Here is a 19718-nt window from a genome sequence, read left to right as displayed (position 1 = left end):
AACAGCTACCAGGACTGGAGGGCTGGGGGGTCTGGGGCTACTGTCCGGCTCTGCCTTTTTGAGGACACAGGGACCTGGGCCTTACCCCTGAAAACGTGTTTGATGTCTTCCCAGGCGTCGATCCGACTCCCGTCACAGTACAACTTTGCCATGAACGTGCTCGGCCGGGTGAAAGGCCGGACCGGGCTGAGGGTGGTGGTCAAGGCTGTGGACCCCACATCGGGGCAGCTGTATGGCCTGGCCAGAGAACTCTCGGATGAGATCCAAGTCCAGGTAGGAGGCAGGTGGACAGGTCACAGGGAAGGGGGAGAGGAAGTGCCAGCTGCCCAATCTTCCTTCGGGGCCACATGTTGCATGGGCAGGGGCTGAGAGACCTGAGAAGCTCAGTCCGTGGGGATGACAGTGGTCCATCGCAGTGGGGTAAGCATCCGGGTGTGATTGGTGCTATGGGAGCCCAGAGGTGGGGCCAAGCAAAGGCTTCACAGAGGAGTAATGTTTCAGGATGGGAGGGGCTGGCAAAGGCCTGGAGGTGGGAACTCACTTGATGTGTGGCCAAAAGAGCAAAGAATTCTGAGCTTGGGGCTCACTGTGTCTGAGTGGCTGATAATTTAATTGTTTGTGTTTATTTAACACACATAGAGCACCCAACAGAGGCTGGGGCTCCCTTGCATGTTTTTCAGTATTGCTGCCTCCAGTCCTCAGGTGAAGCCTGCGGGGCAGGGGCTGCAGGGGCTGCCACCTGCTGATGCCCCTGAGGCGGGGAGGGTCAAGGTCACAGGGTAAGTTGGGGGTGGCCTCAAGAGGCCTGGGGGACTGTGCCCTGTCTGCATTTGGAAAACAGCCTCAGAGAGGGAGGCGCCTTGTTCAGAGCCAGGGGTCAGGACTGCGTCTAGCGGTTCTCCTGCCTGGGGTGCAGCCCTGTGTCTGTATCCAGCCTGTCCCTGCTACTTATAGGATGGGCTCTGGGCGAGTTCTGCCCCTCTGGGCCCCTCTGCAAGGTGGAGAGTTGGCAAGTTGGCTCTGAAGAGCATTTTTGTCTTCAAGGGCCTCGTTCTGCTCCTCTGGGCCTCAGTAACCCCTGGGTGCTCCTAAGCTGTAAAGAAAAACAAAAAGTGTTCCTTATATGTCCCAAGAAAAGAAACAGTTTCTAGTCCCCGCCTCAAGAAGAAATAAACTATGTCTAACCCAAGCACCTCCCTGATCAGGGGCAAAGAAGCAAACTTTTCAAGAAAGAAACACCCACAAAAAAACCCCCACCGATTTGCCAACCCCTCACCCCTGCCTGCACATGCACACACACAGGACACACATGCACACACAGACACACATACATAGAGACACATACATACAACACAGAGGTACACATGCACATCCCCACACTCACCAAACGCATGTTCTTTGTTAAAAGGAAGTAAGTCCTGGAGCCTATCATGGAATTAAAGGCAGGGTTTTGCAGCTTCCAAATTCTGTAACCTCAGTTGGGTCACTTGGCAGCTCTGTGCCTCTGTTTCCCTATCTGACAGCAGGTGGAGTTTCAGTAAATCAGAAACTAGAGAATCTGGATCCAGCCTAAAAACGTGTTTTATTTGGTTCACTCAGGCCTTTGAGACAGCTTGTTGTCATGTAAAGATAGGAAGATTCCAGGTAAAAATCTAAGATGCAGCATGTCCTAAAGATATGGTGTCTGCCACAGCAAAATCAGCAGGCGATGAGAAGCAACCTTGACTCCATTAGAGCTGTACTCTCCAGTTTGCCACAGGCCCCGCCACTCCCTGTTGTCTCCCTGACAGTGAGATCAAGTATCAGTTGCCATTTACCATGGTGCTCATGCTGTTGCTTTTCTTACAGTTAACAGGAAAGTGGGAAATCTCTTACAACTCCCCCTCCATCTAAAGAGAGAAAATAGGAATGCATGGTTTAAAAAAAAATAGAAGGAATCCTATTTATGAATGTATTTACCGGGCAGTAAGTGTGTCCGAGTCAGACTCAGTGAGGTGGCTTCCGTGTGGATGCCGGAAGGGGGCATCCGAGTCAGCCTTGTCTCACCTGACGCCAAAACCCCACCCAGCTCCCAAAGGCTGTTTCTCACCGTTTGGGAAGTGTTGCTCCTCCTGTCACCTCATATGGAGCCCACAACTCTCAAGACAGGCATGGAGAGGACGTTAGTTGTGGACCATGTTACACACAAGGAAATCTAGGCTTACGTGGACAGAGCACAGAGGAGCTGGGAGGGGTGGAATCAGGCCATCTTCCTCTCAGAGAATCACTCGTCAGATCCGATGATATTGGCCATGGCCCAGGGCTCAGGCCCGAGGGGTGTCCACCTGGTCTGATCAGAGGCCAGTGGGGAGCTCAGGGCACAGCTTTACCTGCCAGCGAGTGGTTGCCCCTGAGCCAGGCTGGGAGGCCGAGGAGGCAGCAGCCCTGAGGGGCCTGAGAGAGGGGACTTACACAGGTGGTGGACACATCTGAAGTCTTGCAGAGAAGGGGCCTGGAGTTCCCAGGTAAGTGCTGTTGCCATGGGCTCGGGGAGCCACCAGGGCCTTGGAGCACTTGGGCATCCCAGGATCAGATCTGAGCCGACCTCATGAGGCTGATCACTTGCCGGACTGAGCTCCTCACCAGGCCCCTGTGTGTGTCTATGTGGATCCTGCAAGAACATGGCCAGAGCCAGCCAGAGGGGCCTGGGAGGTGGAACGGGGGTTGTTCTGAGATAGTGGCAGTGAGGAGCAGGATGTCTCTGTGAGAGAAAGGAGCAGTTCGGTGGCACCTTGCCCAGGCTCAGTCCTGGCACAGTTATCCTGAGCAGACCCTGGTGCTGGAGTTGTGTGTGCTACCCTCCGCGCTCACATCCTGGCAGGTAAAGTTCTTCCTCACTGGGCACGGAGGGAGAGGCCTGTGTTTCCAGGCTCCTTGAAGGAGCTCCCATTAGACTACACAAACATGAGCCTGCCTGTCTTTTCTCATCATATCTTTGGCCATGCGTGTGTGTGTGTGTGTGTGAGATAGGGTCTTGCTCTGTTGCTCAAACTGGAGTGCAAGCCTCAGCCTCCCAAGTAGCTGGGACTACAGTTGCACACTCCATGCCTGGCTAATTTTTAAAATTATTTTGTAGAGACTGAGGGTTTGCTGTGTTGCCTTGGCTGAGCTACTGCACCCGGCCACACCTTTGGCCTCTTAAAGGTCAGCCCTTCACATCATGTCATCAGTGACCTGACAGGCGAGAAAGCCGCTTTTCTCCTCTCTGGCCCCTCCTCGGCTCTTGCTGCTAGGAGAGAAGCAGACATCTGGCCTGGATGTGACTCCAGTGCCCCATCGGAAGTGAAAGTTGCCCTCTCTTGCAGGTGTTTGAGAAGCTGCAGCTGCTCAACCCTGAAATAGAAGCAGAACAAATATTAATGTCGCCCAACTCATATATAAAGCTGCAGACAAACAGGTACGTGACTCAGCTCTTGTTTCCAGAAAAGTTGTGCGGCTGTGCTTGCATCCGACAGCTCATGTGTCAACACTGTCAGGAGCCATGGGTACTTTCAGGGAGGTTTTCTCCTGCTGTGCTTGGAATGGGTGAGGCCTCTGCCTGCTCCTTCTCTTCTCTGTGGTGCTCCTCTGCTTCTTGAAATCTCTTCTCACTGTGGGTCTCTTTTTCCTCCTTGTAGCCTAGAAACATTTTTATGCGAGGTACTAAAATTCAGTCTTTAAAAGGGAAAAAAACACCAGCTTAGAAATGTTGTGTTTCAAGACTTGCCACTCAGAATGTAGCCCATGAGCCAGAAGCATCAGCATCACTGGGAAGAGAAGATGCAGCTCTCAAGCCCCACCCCAGACCTGCCCAGGGAGAAGCTGCACCCTAGGGAGATCCCCAGGCGAGGGGGCCGCACAGTAACGCTTGGGAAAAGCTGTTTAAAGCTCTTCTGCAAACATAATTCCTACCTTTGATTCCAAGGGGATGCCTTTCGTAACAGTGGCTTGCATTTGAATGGCAGTTGCCAAGCGGGAGACTCCACGGGCCACAGGACACTTGTTGCATGAAACACATACATGTTTTCATTCAGCCAAAAGTAATAAAGTGCCAGACTCCATGCTGGGCTCCAGGAACACAGATATGGGTGACATAGGGTGCCCAGGAGGAGGGTAGCAGGAGAAGGCTATTAAAAAGCAAGGGGTAATATTCAAACCAGAGCCCAAAGAAGGGTGCTGTCCATGGGGATTTAGGGGAGGCATGTCCCAGATGGAGATGCTTGGGCTGGAGTTCTTGAAAGATGAATAAGAGTTCCCCAGGTTAAGAGGAAGGGGTTGGTGGGGGAAGAATGTTTAGGCAGAGGCAATAACATTTGCTCCTAGTCATCTATAGGGCTGTGGAAGAGACAGAGATGATGGAAACTAGCCCTGGGAGGTGGAGGCCTTTGCTTCCTGGGTTTCTTTATTATATTAATAAATATGTAAAAGGGTAAAAGATACGGCATAATTTGCTTCCTACCCAGTGCATAGTATCAGTAGTTTGCTAACAGTTTTCTTAGCGGGTAGCCTGTTTTTATCCTGTTGACAGTCCTTAGAAATAGGACAAGACAGGATCATTATGCACCTTTTACCATGTAAGAAGTCAACGCCGAGAGAAGAGGGGACATAATGTGCACACAGCTGGTGGCAGGACATGTTGGGACCGGCTTTGGATTCTGTCCGACTCAAAGCCCCATCCTCCACTATGCCAGGATGCCTTGCTTCAGTAAATTGAGAACAATTTGCTGCAGAAATGATATTTTACAGTAAATGTCCCATGGAGCTGATGAAAGAAACTGCCCTCACAGTCTCTCCCTCCCTGCTGGCCGACCCACGGCAGGCACTGCTCTGGGAAGAGTGAGAAGCCACACTTTGCTCGGAACCATTGGATTTCTGAATTACTTTTCCGTGGGTGACTGATGAAGCCTCAGACAACTGACGGCACGTGGTCCTGAGGTCCGTGGGGCCAAGATTGGGCCTTTTTTCCTCCCAGGAGCATGAGGAGCCGCAGACTCTTAGATCTCCTGGCATTGTATCCAGGCCCACTCCCACTGCTGCCATCTACAAAAACAGCTCTGTTTTGTTTTCCAAAGGGATGGTGCAGCCTTTCTGAGCTACCGCGTCCTGGATGGACCCGAAAAGGTTCCAGTTGTGCATGTTGATGAGAAAGGCTTTCTAGCATCAGGGTCTATGATCGGGACATCCACCATCGAAGTGATTGCACAAGAGCCCTTTGGGGCCAACCAAACCATCATTGTTGCTGTAAAGGTAGGGTTGCATTCTCCTCCTTTTTGGAGTAATGAAAGCAATAGCACTGAGGTAATATGCCTCTCAGGCGTAAAAGTGAATACGTTCACCTTCCAGCTGAGAAACTGTAGACAGGCATTTAGAGTAACTCAGGGGCAAAGGTCCTAGGTAGATAAAAAGCTACAGCATCTTCTGGTTATCAGAGCCGAAGATCCTTGGGAAATCAGTGATTCCAAGAACTTCATTTCATAGATGAGGCCCAGCAAGGTCCATGATTGGCGTAAGGTTACAGAGCTGGGACTGGCACCACAGCTTCCTGACTGGAGTGTCGGTGCTCCACCCACCGTGCCTGGCCACTAATGTTATCACCACCCATGGTGGAGCTCCTGTTCTGGGCCAGCCCAGTGTCTGGAACATGGTCTGTTCTTAAGAGCGTTGAATGTTGTGCTCGGTACCTGCCATACAAGTCGTGACATCCAGTACATGACATCCACTGTGGTTTTGAGAATGAGGTGGCCCATTTTCCAGACAAGGAGACTGAGGCTCAGAGTGAGAGTGACTTGCTTAAGCTTGTATGGGAGTTGAGAGATGGGGTCTGTCTGGTTTGGGCCGTGTCCTTCTGCCATATCATGGCACTGCCCTCTGCCGTTCTGTGTTCCTTAGGGATGGGACCTTCTCCATCAGCATCCCTGGGTCAGGTCCTGGGGTTTTGCTGAATGGAATTTTCTTTCCATGTCTCATCATCACCACTTGCTGAACCCTGGATGACAGAAGACACACACTCACTTAAATCTTTAGACTCTGCCTGGGTCACAGACCTCTTTCATTAATTCACATCTTTTTGTTTCAAAGTGGGTGCCTGGCAGCAAATCCCCCGCTCTAGTTTTTGGTGAGTGAAAGTGACTGACTGCTCATCCTATTTCAACAAATATGTACTGAGCACTAGCTGTATACCAGACACTGCACCACTGAACTTTGTCAAAGAAATTCAGACCTTTGGAGCACTAGCTTTTGAGCCAGGATAGATTTTCACCTGGACTCAGAGAAACTAGGGCTGCTGTTTATGGAGCTCGGGTTCTTGGGCTCCAGAAATCCCCACTTCCCTCCTTCCCCTGGTGGCCTGCAGGGCACGCTGTGGCCTGCTTAGCGCTGCCCCTGCGATCGAGGAGGATTTCGTTTCTTTAGATGCCCCGAGAGCCAGGTTCTCTGAAGAAACTGGACATTTGCAGCCCAGGGGGCCCTCTTGCAATGTAAATAGCGATCTCATTTATCCAAGTCATGGATTGGGACACTCCTGGGTGGGTTTTCTCATAGAGAGGCCAGTCTGCTGTGTTGGGAAGTAAGAACCTTGTCACTAGGTTGGGACACTCTGGGGAGTGTGGCCTTTACTCTTCTCAGGACCCCTAAGTCCAGCCCTGCATTGTTCCTGAGGTGGATCCTGCTGGGGGCAGGCGTCCCCTCCTTGGGAGGTGGGTTTTCCTGGAGGCCAGTCCCTGGCACTGAATCCTCATCATACCTGTATGTTGTCCCTTAGGTATCCCCTGTTTCCTACCTGAGGGTTTCCATGAGCCCTGTCCTGCACACCCAGAACAAGGAGGCCCTGGTGGCCGTGCCTTTGGGAATGACCGTGACCTTCACTGTCCACTTCCACGACAACTCTGGAGATGTCTTCCATGCTCACAATTCGGTCCTCAACTTTGCCACTAACAGGTAGGATGTGGGCAAGGGTCATTTCTCCTATGAAGTCCTGTCTGGTACCTGGTAGAGACAACTGGGGATAACACAGAAAGTCTGCTGCTATTGAAGGAAGATGTGTATTACTTCAGTTTCCAAGAGATGTGGGCATGCTGCACCATGCAGGGCCACGAGGAAGCACCACTGCCCTCGGGGGATGCAGACCAGCTCAGAGGAAGACAGACAGGCATCAGCCCCCAAAGGAGGAAACAGGGCATGGGGTAGCTCCAGGGAGTGCTCCCTGAGGCACAGGAAATTGGCCCTTCAGCTTCGGCTGCCCACAGGTCCTGCCACAGTTGTGTTTCCCTGTTGCTGAATGCATTCAAAGACAGGTGTCAGGGGTGTTGCCTTATGGAAAGAACTGGGGTTTAGAGTCAGGCCTGGTTCTAGCCCCAGCTCTGCCCTTCTTGGGCCCTGTGAGTAGGTCACCATCCAAAAATCTGTTTCCACACCTCTCACGTTGGGCAATATGGCCTAGGTTCCAGGGCTTTCCTTCAGCTGAGGGAGTGGTCATGAGGACCGCTGGCAAACCATGGCGCTCCGTGTGTGCACACAGAATTGCCGTCCATCAGTTTAGGGCATGTCCTGGAGGAAATGGAGCCCAGTTCTCCCAGCCCTTTGGCTGCACTGCAGGTCATTCTGGCCTTCTTGTAGCAGGAGCACCTGATAGAGACCTAGTCAGCACTCAGGGTCAGAAGGTGTGGTGGAGGCAAGGATGCAGCCATGATCCCTAACCCAAACTGTCACCCCACGCAGTCCACATTTCTGCACCAAAGCTGCCATTGCCAACATTGACTGAGCACCTGCCCTGTGGCAGGTGCCTCCCCACTGCTGACCTCATGTAATGCTTATGCCAGGCCTGCGTCATGGTCACGTGATGATCCCCATTTTTCAGAGGAGGAAAGGGGCAGAGGCTGCTTCTGCAGTCAGGTTGCATAGTAAGGGCAGCCTTCCCTTTCTGGCATGTCCAGTTCCCTGGTGGGAAGAGCGTGAGGAAGCACTCTGGATCTCTTTCCCCTCGGGGCCTCAGCTTCCTTTCTGAAATGCAGGGATGATGCTGTTGCCACTGTTTGGCTGCGAGCTGTGTGTGCTTTCTGGGGTGACAAGTGAGGAGGTCGAGCCTGTGCCACCTGCCTGCAGTGGTCCCTCATCTGGGGCCACTGCTTGGTAACCTCGAGTTGGGGCCACACCTGGGACCTCAGTCAGTTGAATGCTTTGCTCAGCAGAGGACATGGACTACGTTTCTCCCTCTGGGAGTTGGAAGCTTCTTTCCCGAGACTGAGAGCCCTCCTTTCTCTCCTGTGCCTAGAGACGACTTTGTGCAGATCGGGAAGGGCCCCACCAACAACACCTGCGTTGTCCGCACAGTCAGCATGGGCCTGACACTGCTCCGTGTGTGGGACGCAGAGCACCCGGGCCTCTCGGACTTCGTACCCCTGCCTGTCCTACAGGCCATCTCCCCAGAGCTGTCCGGGGCCATGGTGGTGGGGGACGTGCTCTGTCTGGCCACTGTTCTGACCAGCCTGGAAGGTAAGATAGATCCTGAGCAAGGGAACCTGTGGAGTCACGGACGCTTGCAAAGCTGGGTGGGGGCTACCTGGGCAGGGGCTCAGCACCAGTCACGGGGGCCTACAGGCAGACCTGCAGGATACTCAGGAGCAGTGCTCCAAAACTGCTGCCCGGAGACCAGATCCAGCCTGTGCCTGTTTTCTGCAAGTAAATTTTTGTTGGCACTCAGCTGTGCCGTGCATTATGTATGGTCAGTGGCTGTTGTCACCCTACCACTGCCAGATTGTGTGGTCATAGCAGAGATCGTATGGGCTGCATAGCCCAAATGCTTATTTCCACCTTCACAGAAAGCATTTGCCAGCGCTTTTCTGGAACAGCTCTGCCAAGTCGGTGGGGGGGTCCTCTGCTCCTGTGGGGCATCCTGTCTCTGCATAGTCTCACTCAGTTCCTCTAGCCAGGAGACACACAGATCTCCGCTGCTGCTGAGGAACTGAATTCACCATTTTAGTGAATTCTGTGGGAAGTGGCCGCCATAGTGGACAGCACAGGCTGGGAGGCTTAAGCAAAGAAGGACACTGGGCTAAATCAGGGGCTTCCAAATTTCAGCCATGCCCAGGTGACCTGTAGTACATCTGTGGAACACGTGTACAATTATTTACTTAGCTTTTATTTTCAAATTGTCTCCACCTTTTTTTTTAACCTTACTAAATTCATTTTAAAAGGAGATGAAATACTACCTTTAAGGAAAAACAAATATAATTTGCCATAAATAGATTATGGTTGAGTCCTTTAATTGTATTTATTATATAATGTGATTGGCTTTTAACTCAGATGTGTATGTGGTGAAAGCTCTGAGCCTCACACCTGCTGTCTGTTTGCTAAAAAGGAATTGATAAGGCAACGAAGGGATGGGGAGGGGCTGTGCTTTGGGGAAGGAGCTACAGAGGGCAGGGCCTGGCAGCAGCACCAGACCATTCCTGGGCAGGAGTCAGCTAAAGCTTCATGCCAGGATGGTCAGGAGATTCCAGGCAGGGAGTTGGGGGTCAGGGAGAGCAGGTGCTAGGGGCCACAGCCCTGTAGAGGGTGGGTACAGCAGGGTAGGAGAGCTGATGGCTCCAGGTGGCTGGAGCCAGGAGCATGACCGGCACTGGGGCAGGCAGCGTGGCTGTCTCCTGAGGCTGCTGAGTGAGCCCCCATGGGGGTAGCGGCAGCCAGCGAGGAAGCTGGCCTGTCATCCAGGTGAGCTGGGCTTTGACTGGAGTGTCCAGCTATGGAAAGGGGGCTGACACCTGTGCTTCCTCTCCAGGCCTCTCAGGAACCTGGAGCTCCTCGGCCAACAGCATCCTCCACATCGACCCCAAGACGGGTGTGGCTGTGGCCCGGGCCGTGGGATCCGTGACGGTTTACTATGAGGTCGCTGGGCACCTGAGGACCTACAAGGAGGTGGGCTCTAAGCAGCTGGAGGCACATGTGGCTCAGTGGCCTGTGAGGCGGGCCTGACCTTCTGGGAGGATTATGAAGACTTTTCCTTTTAGGGAAAAGCCGTCTGAGGGATTGGGGTCTGGGAGTCATGAGTCTGGGACTGGCCACTTGCTGACTCTGACATGGGGACAAGCTCCCTTTTTTTTCCAGGCTTCAGTCTCCCCATGTTCAAGAGGGTGTGATGAGGACAGGCAGCCTTGTAGGATGGATTCCAGCTCCCATGGGCTTGGGTCTGGCAACCCCGGAGTGGGCACTTCCTGGGAGCCGGTGCTTCCCTGTCACCTGCAAGGTTAAGACTCCCTGTGCAAGTCACCTTTTGAGTCTGGAGGCGACAAAACCTGCTCTCTCTTCCATTCATCTCCAGTTGAGAATGAATCAGTGGGCCAAGTCTGGCTGAGATCCAAATGCATCTCATTTTTAGAGGCAGCATGTGCTTTATGGAACCTAGCAGTTTAACCTAATAGTTCGCATATTTAGTGCTGCGGCTCTGCACTTTGGGCGAGCCAGTTGCAGACAGAGGCATCCTATGACAATACAGCTGTGCTCTCCTGGAAAGAGCCTCTGGTCAGGGGATGGGGTGGCATGAACAAAGGTGTGTAGGGTTCAAGGGCAGAGCCTGGGGGGCTGGAACAGAGGGTGTGGGAGAAGCATGGTCTGGCTTTGTGATCAGATCAGAAGATGCACCGGATTCCAGGCAGTTTGGTGCAGGTTGAGGGTGGGGCATCTACAGCCAGACGGTCTAGGTCAAATCCCAGCTTGGCCACTGTGAGGCTATGACTGAGCAATCATTGAGTCTCGCTATGTCCCGATTTTCTTGCCTGTATAATGGGGATGATAGCGTTGTGAGGATTTAGTGAGTTAGCACGTCAGAAGCCCCTAGGGTGGTGCTCAGCTCATAGCCAGTGCTCAGCAGAAATTAGCTGCTGCTGCTGCTGTTCCAGGGTGAAGGGGTAGAAGCTTATGCCACACTCAGTGGAGTTTTTTAAACAGTGCTATAGACCAAGGCTGTGTTTGCAGAGGTTACCTGGCGCCTGGAGGAGCTCGAGAGAGCAGTCGCTACAGGGTAACTGGCCAGAGACTGAGGCCAGGCCCTCAGCTGGGATCACTGGGTGTGGCAGAATCTAAAGGCAGGTTTGGGAGAGACGGGAGGGAGGGAGGCACATCAGAGCTCCATGAGCATCCAGAAGTGAGGCTGGAGGGGAGGAAGGGCTTGGGATGACCAGGCTGCTACTGGTCCTTTGCTGAGAGGGGCACACAGAGGTAGGTAGGCCTGCAGGGAGGTGAGGAGCCTGGGCCGGGGAGCTAGAGATGTCACAGCTCTCCCAGGTGAGGCAGGAGGCACAGCTGGGTGGGTGCGGCAGGAGCACTGTGAGGAAGGCTGGACAGGGTAGGGGCCTCAGCCCAGAAGTGGCCTCTGAAGCCCTGGGAGTGGGTGGGAGTGCACGGGCACTCCAGGAGTGCAGGCAGGAGAGGGGCCAGGAAGCCTTGGGCACTCTCTGAGGGTGGACAGGGAGGAAGGGGAGAGGAGAGCCAGCGTTGGGGGGTCCCAGGCTAGAGAGTGGGACACAGCCTCTGTCAGTCCCTGGAGGTGGATGGTGGTGAGCCCTGAGCGGAGGCACCGTGAGTTTGACAGTGATGCCTGGTCACCTACAGCTCTGCATGGGCCACATCCCTGGGAGCTGCAGGGGCTTCAATCGCATCCCTGCTCTGAAGTTCACCTACTGGTAGAAATCAGACCTCCTGGAGGCAGGGAGCGCTGGTGCCTGCTGAGAGAGGGAGGGGGGCCTTCAGCTGCAGGAAGTGGCCTTGGGCCTGAAAGGTGGATGAGGCTGGGCTCTGCAGAGAAGATGGGAGGGTGTCCTAGCCAAGGGAGTGCAGGGAGGTCTCCAGCCTGGGGCTGTTTGGGTGTGGCCAGGTACAGGATGGGCACAGGGGGAACAGCTGGGAAAATCTGGGCAGACTGGATTCTGGGTGGGGGGTGGTGCTGTACTACAGAGAAGTGATCATGGCTGTCTGAACAGCCAAAATCCTCAGCCCACCCAGATCGATTAATGAATTCGGGCCCGCTGCTCAGCGTCCAGTCAGCTGCTGGGGGAAGCAGCTTTTTCAATGGGAGAACTGGGCTGTGAAGTCTGACCAGACTGGGCTCAAACCCCCTCTCTGCCACATTCTAGCAAGGCGTTTAGGCTTTGAGCCTCAGTGTTGCCACCTGTGAAACGGGTGACACTATGTCACAGACTGCAGGGTGAGGTTGTGGAAACGCCCAGCATGGACCGGGACACAGGCGGCACTCCATGAAGCTTCCTTGGCTCCCTCTCTAGGTCGTGGTCGGCGTCCCTCAGAGGATCATGGCCCGTCACCTCCACCCCATCCAGACCAGCTTCCAGGAGGCTACAGCCTCCAAAGTGATTGTTGCCGTGGGAGACAGAAGCTCTAACCTGAGAGGTACTTAATGAGGGGCTTGGGCGGTCTTCAGAGTACCTGGGAGCGGGGAGGTGGCTTCCTGTGTCCTCTGGATGGAGTTTATCTGCTTCTCCTATTCACACTCACACCAACTCCAGAGAGGGCATTTAGCCGCCACTCATCCACTCCTTCCAGCGTTTCTGAAATTGGAGTCCTCCAAAAGCTGAGCCAGTGAAAGGAATCTTCATAATGGAGCCCAGCTCCCAGAAGGTGCCTGTTCTGCACTGGAAATGTGACTTCAGCGCAAGGGCACCCTAGCAAAGAAAGGCACAATTTCCCACCGTGAATCCCAGAAACTAATGAATTAGCAGGACTCATCGCTGGTTTTAATTTTTGTAATGACCTCTCCCAGGTCATGCATAGAATGTTGAACCCCATCCCCTGCCCATGACAGCCCTGAATAGCAGCTGCCAGAAATAAGTAAGTCAACAGGGCTGTTTTCTTAAACCACCTCACTGGCAGAGTGAAGCACCGCCCTTCTCGTCCTGATTAACGAGGCAGCTCTGTTCCATCATGGCAGCCTCTGCTCCTTCCTCAGCGCAAGTGGACAGCACTGTGCCGTTGCCTAAATGCTGCTCAGATGTTAGTGGAGAACTAGTGCCCTCTGAATGTGCAGAAGTAAATTGCCATTTCCCCTGCTGACAGGGACAGAAGACAGGCATTAGTGGGCCCAGCCCGTCTGCCGTGCCCCTGGGTGCAAGGTCTGGAACAAATGCTGAAATTCTGACCTGAAGCTCCCTGTGATGCCAATGGCATCCTCTTCCATATGATATGTCCTTGGCTTTACCAATCCTGGCTGCATCTCAAAGCTTTGAGCTGCCCTGGGGCCCTGCTGGAAGACATGCAGGGGCAGGTGGCATTTGCAGCCCAGCCAGCCTGTGCAGGCCTGGTGGAATTTGGTGTGGTGGCCATCAGGCCTGGCCCATACCCTCTCGTCTCTCCCCTCTCTAGGCGAGTGTACCGCCACCCAGAGGGAAGTCATCCAGGCCTTACACCCAGAGACCCTCATCAGCTGCCAGTCCCAGTTCAAGCCGGCCGTCTTTGATTTCCCATCTCAAGATGTGTTCACCGTGGAGCCACAGTTTGACACTGCTCTGGGTAATTGTGAGGATTTGAAAGTGAAAGGGACTTGGAGACAGTCTCTGTCTTCTGGGCATCTTGCGGCTTCCACGTGCCCAGCTCACCATGGCCGTCTGTCCAGAGGGCAGAGATTGTCAGGAGCCCAGCCTGGGGATTGAAGCCAGGGGGACTTGGGAGGACTGCTGGTCACAGAGGGTATCCTAGCTTGGCCAAGGCCTTTATAGGGGATTCCCAGGAGGACTCCTGGAGGAGGTGACTTCTCACCTGGGCTTTGGAGGATGCATAGGAGTCCCCTGGTTAGAGAAGCAGGGAGAAGAAAATGCCATCAGTGCACGGGCAGGAGAGGGGACAAGACAATACACCCTTGTCTTCGCAGGCCAGTACTTCTGCTCAATCACAATGCACAGGCTGACGGACAAGCAGCGGAAGCACCTGAGCATGAAGAAGACAGCTCTGGTGATCAGTGCCTCCCTCTCCAGCAGCCACTTCTCCACAGAGCAGGTGGGGGCCGAGGTGCCCTTCAGCCCAGGTCTCTTCACCGACCAGGCTGAAATCCTTTTGAGCAATCACTACACCAGCTGCGAGGTCAGGGTCTTTGGTGCCCCAGAGGTTCTGGAGAACTTGGAGGTGAGTGGCATCTACATGCCTCAGGCCAGGCCGGAGTCAGGGGCATCAGGAAGGCCCTGGAGGAAGAGGGAATGTGGTGTGGATGTCCTGGGCCAGCTCTCTTTAAAATTTATTTTTACAATTAGAATTTTTAAATTGAAGTACTCTTTTCTTTTTCCATAGCACTATTGCTGTCTCTCAGGCTGCGTGATTGTATTAATTGTTCTGACCTCTACTGGTCTTCCCCAGCTACAAGTTAAGCTTGTGGGGGCAGCAGTGAGAACGCCAGAAAAGGCGCCAGTGAGCGTGTGGTGCGTGGCATGGCAGAATTCAGTGCAGGAGCATCCGCCACAGAGCAGGGAGGAAAGCCCTAATCCCTGCTGGGACAAGTCCCCTCTCTCCAGGCCTCACTTCCCCCATGACTAATCACGGGGTGGGATTGGGGGTGTGAATGATCCCTCAGGCCCAGAGCCTGGCAGGCTGGGAAGAGTTCTGGGGTGAGAGAACCAAGGAGTTCCTCGGCATTTCCGCCTGCTCCTCCTGCCTTGCTGCAGCCAGTGTGACCGCGTGTTCTCCTGCAGAGGCAGGGAATGCTCAGCATCGCTGGTAAGGGAGGAGGGCCAGCCCGCTGGCGGCGTGAGCAGAGCTCGGGCCGCTACCTTGGAGAGCTGGTGCTTGGTGATACTTCATGTTGGTTTAGCCTTTTTTTTTTTTTTTTTTTTGAGATGGAGTCTTGCTCTGTCGCCCAGGCTGGAGTGCAGTGGCGCAATCTCGGCTCACTGCAAGTTCTACCTCCCAGGTTCATGCCATTCTCCTACCTCAGCCTCCCAAGTAGCTGGGACTATAGGTGCCCGCCACCACACCCGGCTAATTATTTTTTAGTAGAGACGGGGTTTCACCGTGTTAGCCAGGATGGTCTCGATCTCCTGACCTTGTGATCCGCCCACTTTGGCCTCCCAGAGTTTTTTTTTTTTTTTTTTTTTTGAGATGGAGTCTCGCTCTGTCGCCCAGGTTGGAGTGCAGTGGCACTATCTTGGCTCGCTGCAATCTCCACCTCCCGGGTTCATGCCATTCTCCCACCCTTGCCTCCTGAGTAGCTGGGACTACAGGCGCCTGCCACCACATCTGGCTAATTTTTTGTATTTTTAATAGAGACGGGGTCTCACCGTGTTAGCCAGGCTGGTCTCGATCTCCTGACCTCATGATCTGCCCGCCTCAGCCTCCCAAAGTGTTGAGATTACAGGCGTGAGCAACCGCACCCAGCCTGATTTAGCCTTTTTGTAAGCAGCAGTTGATTAGAATTAAATGAGCTTGAATTTGATTCTGACATTCATATTGATTTGTCCTTCCCTCAAAAAACACCCTGAGTATGAACAGGGCTTCCCGACTCTGCAGACTACACGCCGTCCATGAGCAGTGCCCAGGTGTCATTACCTGCCCATGAGGTGTGACCTGGGCAGGGTTCCCCACCTGTACCCTTGGGCCCCAGGAGGGAAGCCCAGCATGTCAGGCTGAAGGGGGGGTGCTTCCAGAGATGGCCATGCAGAGCAGCCCTCCCGCCTCGGGGTCCTGAGGCCCCGCTCAGTGGTCCCCCCACTCTGCAGAATGTGCACCCCCAGCTCTGATGTCTCTTCCAGGTGAAATCCGGGTCCCCGGCCGTGCTGGCATTCGCAAAGGAGAAGTCTCTTGGGTGGCCCAGCTTCATCACATACACGGTTGGCGTCTCGGACCCCACGGCCGGCAGCCAAGGGCCTCTGTCCACTACCCTGACCTTCTCCAGCCCCGTGACCAACCAAGCCATTGCCATCCCAGTGACAGTGGCTTTTGTGATGGATCGCCGTGGGCCCGGTCCTTGTGAGTCGCGGAACGACATCATCTGGGACAGACCAGGATGGGGAGGGACAGGCAGGAGTGGTCCTGGCTATCAGTAGAAACCTGAGGTGTAAGAAGTGGAGGAGTCAGAAATGCAGAATGTCCCTCAAAGTGATCGCTGCTCATTGGGGCCATGATGCAGGCTTTAGTTGCCCAGCTTTCCCATCTGTTCTCAACATGGCAGCCACAGCCCCTCCTCTGCTCAGCAGCCTGCGCCAGGAGAAGAAGTGCCAGGGTACCAAGAACAGCTGTGGGCCCGGGCCTCCAGCAGGTGGCCTGGCCCTCTGAGACCACCATCCTTACATTTGAGAGGGACCTGTGGACTGCCCTGTAGACGTACAGTAGGGCAGGAACATGATGGGACACCACAGTGGGCCTGGTGGTTTTGGTAACTCATCTTCCCATTGATGGCAGATGGAACCAGCCTCTTCCAGCACTTCCTGGATTCCTACCAGGTGATGTTCTTCACGCTCTTTGCCCTGTTGGCTGGGACGGCGGTCATGATCATAGGTGAGGAGGCTGCGTGTATCTCTGGGTCTGTTCCCCTGCCCCGACCTGCTCTAACCAACCATGTGCTCTTGCAGCCTACCACACTGTCTGCACGCCCCGGGATCTTGCTGTGCCTGCAGCCCTCACACCTGGAGCCAGCCCTGGACACAGCCCCCACTGTGAGTAGCCCCCCTGCAGGCACAACCAGGCAGAGCTGCGGAGAAAGAGAAGAGCCCTGGGGGAGGGGTTGAGGCTCCTGAACCCTAAGTCTCAACAGGCCCTTGCCTGGGCCAAAGGAGCCTGAGGCCCAGAGGACAGATGTGGGAGCCAGGAGGGTCGGGGCAGAGGGGCTGCCAGTCCTGGTTCAGCAAGAGCTTTCCCCAGGTAGAGCCATGCTAGGTGGAGGTATGGGCAGCAAGGAGCTCTGTCTAGGCAGGAGTGCATGCTAGGACCAGATGCCCACTTGCTGAGGCTGCCTCAGAAGGCTCTAAGCTGGGGTTGGACGAGCTGACTCACAGATGGGGATTCTGGGTAGTTCTGATGAGAAATTTCCCAGAAGAATGCGCAAAGTCATTTATTTCAATGGTCTAACTGTCTCTCTGGTGACCCCGAAGCCCTGGTGACCCTGCACAGCTCCAGGGAGCACCTCACTGTGTGAATGCAGTTTCTCTCTCAAACAATGCAGTGCCCAGCCTGTACTGCTGTACGTGAAGGCCCTTTAATGTCTCCTGATTCCCATTTGAGAGTTCTCTCCCCTACACAAAGAGTCCTCGAGCTCGTGTCTGCTGACATGGGGGCCCATGGACCGGCTTCAGGGGGGTCCCTGAATTTTTTTGAAAGAAGACCCAGTTGTGTGGGTAGAAGCACTTTCCTGGGTAAGGAGAGCCCACACGCCCTTGTCTTCTGCCTGACGACTTCTCCACCTGCAAAGCGGCACCCAGGGGAGGCCACAGGTGCTCGGCCTGCTCGCGGCTCTGCTGCCTTCTGCAGCTGCTCTGGCAGCAGGTGCCTGCCCTTTCTAGCTGCCTCTCTCAGCGTGCTCCTCCCTGGGTTTTGGGAGCCACACCTGGATCTCTGCAAGGTCTCCGGAGCACTGCAGAATCGCTCCTCCCCTCGGGGTCTTTGTTCCTGTGGCGCTCTTGCCCGAGGCTGCATTGCATTCAGATGCACGGGGCCTCCCTGCCTCATGCTCCCTGGACAGATGCTGCTGTGGTCCTGAAACTTGAGACACGTTCTCCCCGGAAGGCTCTGCGCTCCTGGGTGTTAGGGTGGCATCCCAGGCCTCTCTGTGTGAATGAGGCCAGCTCAGCAGGTGCCCATGGACTTCCCTCTGCTGGCCAGGGAGGCCTCGGGGCATCACTGTGAGACTGTCCTGGGCGAGGCAGGCGCCTGCTGAATGCTGGCTGTAACTGAGGAGTGCGCCGCTCTCCCTGGCTCTGCTGCTCACATCGTCTCTCTTCCCACCCTAGATTTCGCTGCCTCATCACCCACATCTCCCAATGCACTGCCTCCTGCTCGCAAAGCCAGCCCTCCCTCAGGGCTGTGGAGCCCAGCCTATGCCTCCCACTAGGCCGCGTGAAGGTTCCCGGAGGATGGGTCTCAGCTGAGCCTCGTGCGCCCCCAAGATGGAACATCCCTGCTGCGTTCACACTGGAACAAGCCCCTCCAGACAAGTGCCCCGGCCCCAGGCCAGCTTCACTGCCGTCTCTTCACACAGAGCTGTAGTTTCAGCTCTGCCCATTAGCTCATTTTATGTAGGAGTTTTAAATGTGTGTTTTTTTCCTTTCAAGTCTTACAAAGCTAAGACTTTTTGGCTCATTCCTTTTTGCATGGTTGTCTAGGGTTTCTGGACAATGTGCTGTTGCATTTTTATTTTCCTAGCCTTGCTAAAATCTCTCCCTTCTCAAGACTTTGAGCAGTTAGAAGTGCTCTTTAGAAGTTGTCTGTGGGTGATCTTACTGTAGTGGTCTCAGGGAAAGGATTGTCCAGTTACTTTAGGGGGTTTTTGGTGGGGTTTTTCCCCCTGTGAAAACTTACTTTTCCCCTAGTCTGGCTGCTGCTAGGACTTCTGAGGAGCAATGGGACATGAGTGTCCCTGTATCTGCCCCACTGCTGCAAGGGAAGCCTCAGGAACCAGCACCTGGAGGCCAGGATAGCCAAGCCCTGGGTGAGCGAGAGGCTGGAGAACACAGGAGCTCACCCAGGGCTGCTGCCCAACCATGGGCCACTGTGAACAGACTTCAGTCCTCTGTTTTTGTTTCATAAGCTGTTGAGACATCTGATGGACTTGGCTTAGGCCCTGCTGGGACATCCCACGTGTGATCCCTTTCACTCCATCAGGACACCAGGACTGTCCTTAGGAAAATGTCCTTGAGATGGCAGCAGGAGTCATATTTTCTGTGTGTGTGTTTCGGAAAGCCGCTGTGTCCTGCCTCAGCACAAAGACCCAGTGTCATTTGCTCCTCCTGTTCCTGTGCCACTCCAGAACCTCAGCAGATCTGAGCCACCGCCTGCCAGTGTGAGAGGCGGCCACTTTCATGGCAGCTCATCAGGCGCAGGGCCCCAGACAGCTTCCCAGCAGGCCCTAGAGCCTGGCCTGGGCCAATGATGGAGGGCGGCCACCAGCCCAGGGCCTGCCCATCCAGAAGGGACTCCCCAGGGCCTGGGGGAGGAGACCCTTGGAAAAGTCCTCTCTTCCCAGCTCCTGATTTTGGATCTGAGATTCTCAGATCACAGGCCCCTGTGCTTCAGGCCGAGGCTGGGCCACCCTCAGGGAGATCCAGAGACTCATGCCCATGGCCATCCATGCGTGGACGCTGTGTGGAGAGTCCAGGATGACGGGATCCCGCACAAGCTCCCTTCAGTCCTTCAGGGCTGGGCCATGTGGTTGATTTTTCTAAAGCTGGAGAAAGGAAGAATTGTGCCTTGCATATTACTTGAGCTTAAACTGACAACCTGGATGTAAATAGGAGCCTTTCTACTTGGTTTATTTAATAAAGTTCTAAGTGATTTTTTAAGAGGGTGTGATCATTGCTGAGATTTCTGTCTGATGGTGATGATTTCTTCCCTTTACCCATCTATGATACTCTGGGGCCTGGCAGAGCTGGAGGTCTGAGCTTTATTCTCCCCAAAGGGTGAGCATCATTTTCATGCACATTCAGGTTGGCAAATGCAAGTGCATCTGGACGCAGCCAGATCTTGCCAGCAAGTGAGTGTGCCCAAGAAGGGACATTGACAAA

General features: G+C 54.3%; 1 protein-coding gene across 1 annotated transcript in view; it reads left to right on the top strand.

Moving 5' to 3' along the window:
• The window catches only part of NUP210 (nucleoporin 210), a 103944-nt gene extending 84448 nt beyond the window's left edge, over positions 1 to 19496 (top strand). The window contains exons 28-40 of the mRNA XM_004033649.5: positions 115 to 273; positions 3345 to 3436; positions 5091 to 5265; positions 6779 to 6954; positions 8288 to 8508; positions 9794 to 9930; positions 12291 to 12414; positions 13384 to 13530; positions 13889 to 14139; positions 15756 to 15972; positions 16405 to 16500; positions 16575 to 16658; positions 17949 to 19496. Coding sequence (XP_004033697.3) covers positions 115 to 273; positions 3345 to 3436; positions 5091 to 5265; positions 6779 to 6954; positions 8288 to 8508; positions 9794 to 9930; positions 12291 to 12414; positions 13384 to 13530; positions 13889 to 14139; positions 15756 to 15972; positions 16405 to 16500; positions 16575 to 16658; positions 17949 to 18049 — 1980 coding nt within the window. The 3' untranslated portion in view covers positions 18050 to 19496. The remainder of the gene's footprint in view (positions 1 to 114; positions 274 to 3344; positions 3437 to 5090; positions 5266 to 6778; positions 6955 to 8287; positions 8509 to 9793; positions 9931 to 12290; positions 12415 to 13383; positions 13531 to 13888; positions 14140 to 15755; positions 15973 to 16404; positions 16501 to 16574; positions 16659 to 17948) is intronic.
• The last annotated feature ends 222 nt before the right edge of the window (positions 19497 to 19718 follow it).

The sequence above is a fragment of the Gorilla gorilla genome, chromosome 2 (assembly GCF_029281585.2).
Source record: "Gorilla gorilla gorilla isolate KB3781 chromosome 2, NHGRI_mGorGor1-v2.1_pri, whole genome shotgun sequence".
Classification (NCBI taxonomy): domain Eukaryota; kingdom Metazoa; phylum Chordata; class Mammalia; order Primates; family Hominidae; genus Gorilla; species Gorilla gorilla.
Note: the sequence above shows the minus strand (reverse complement) of the source record. Positions and strands in the feature narration are given on the sequence as shown.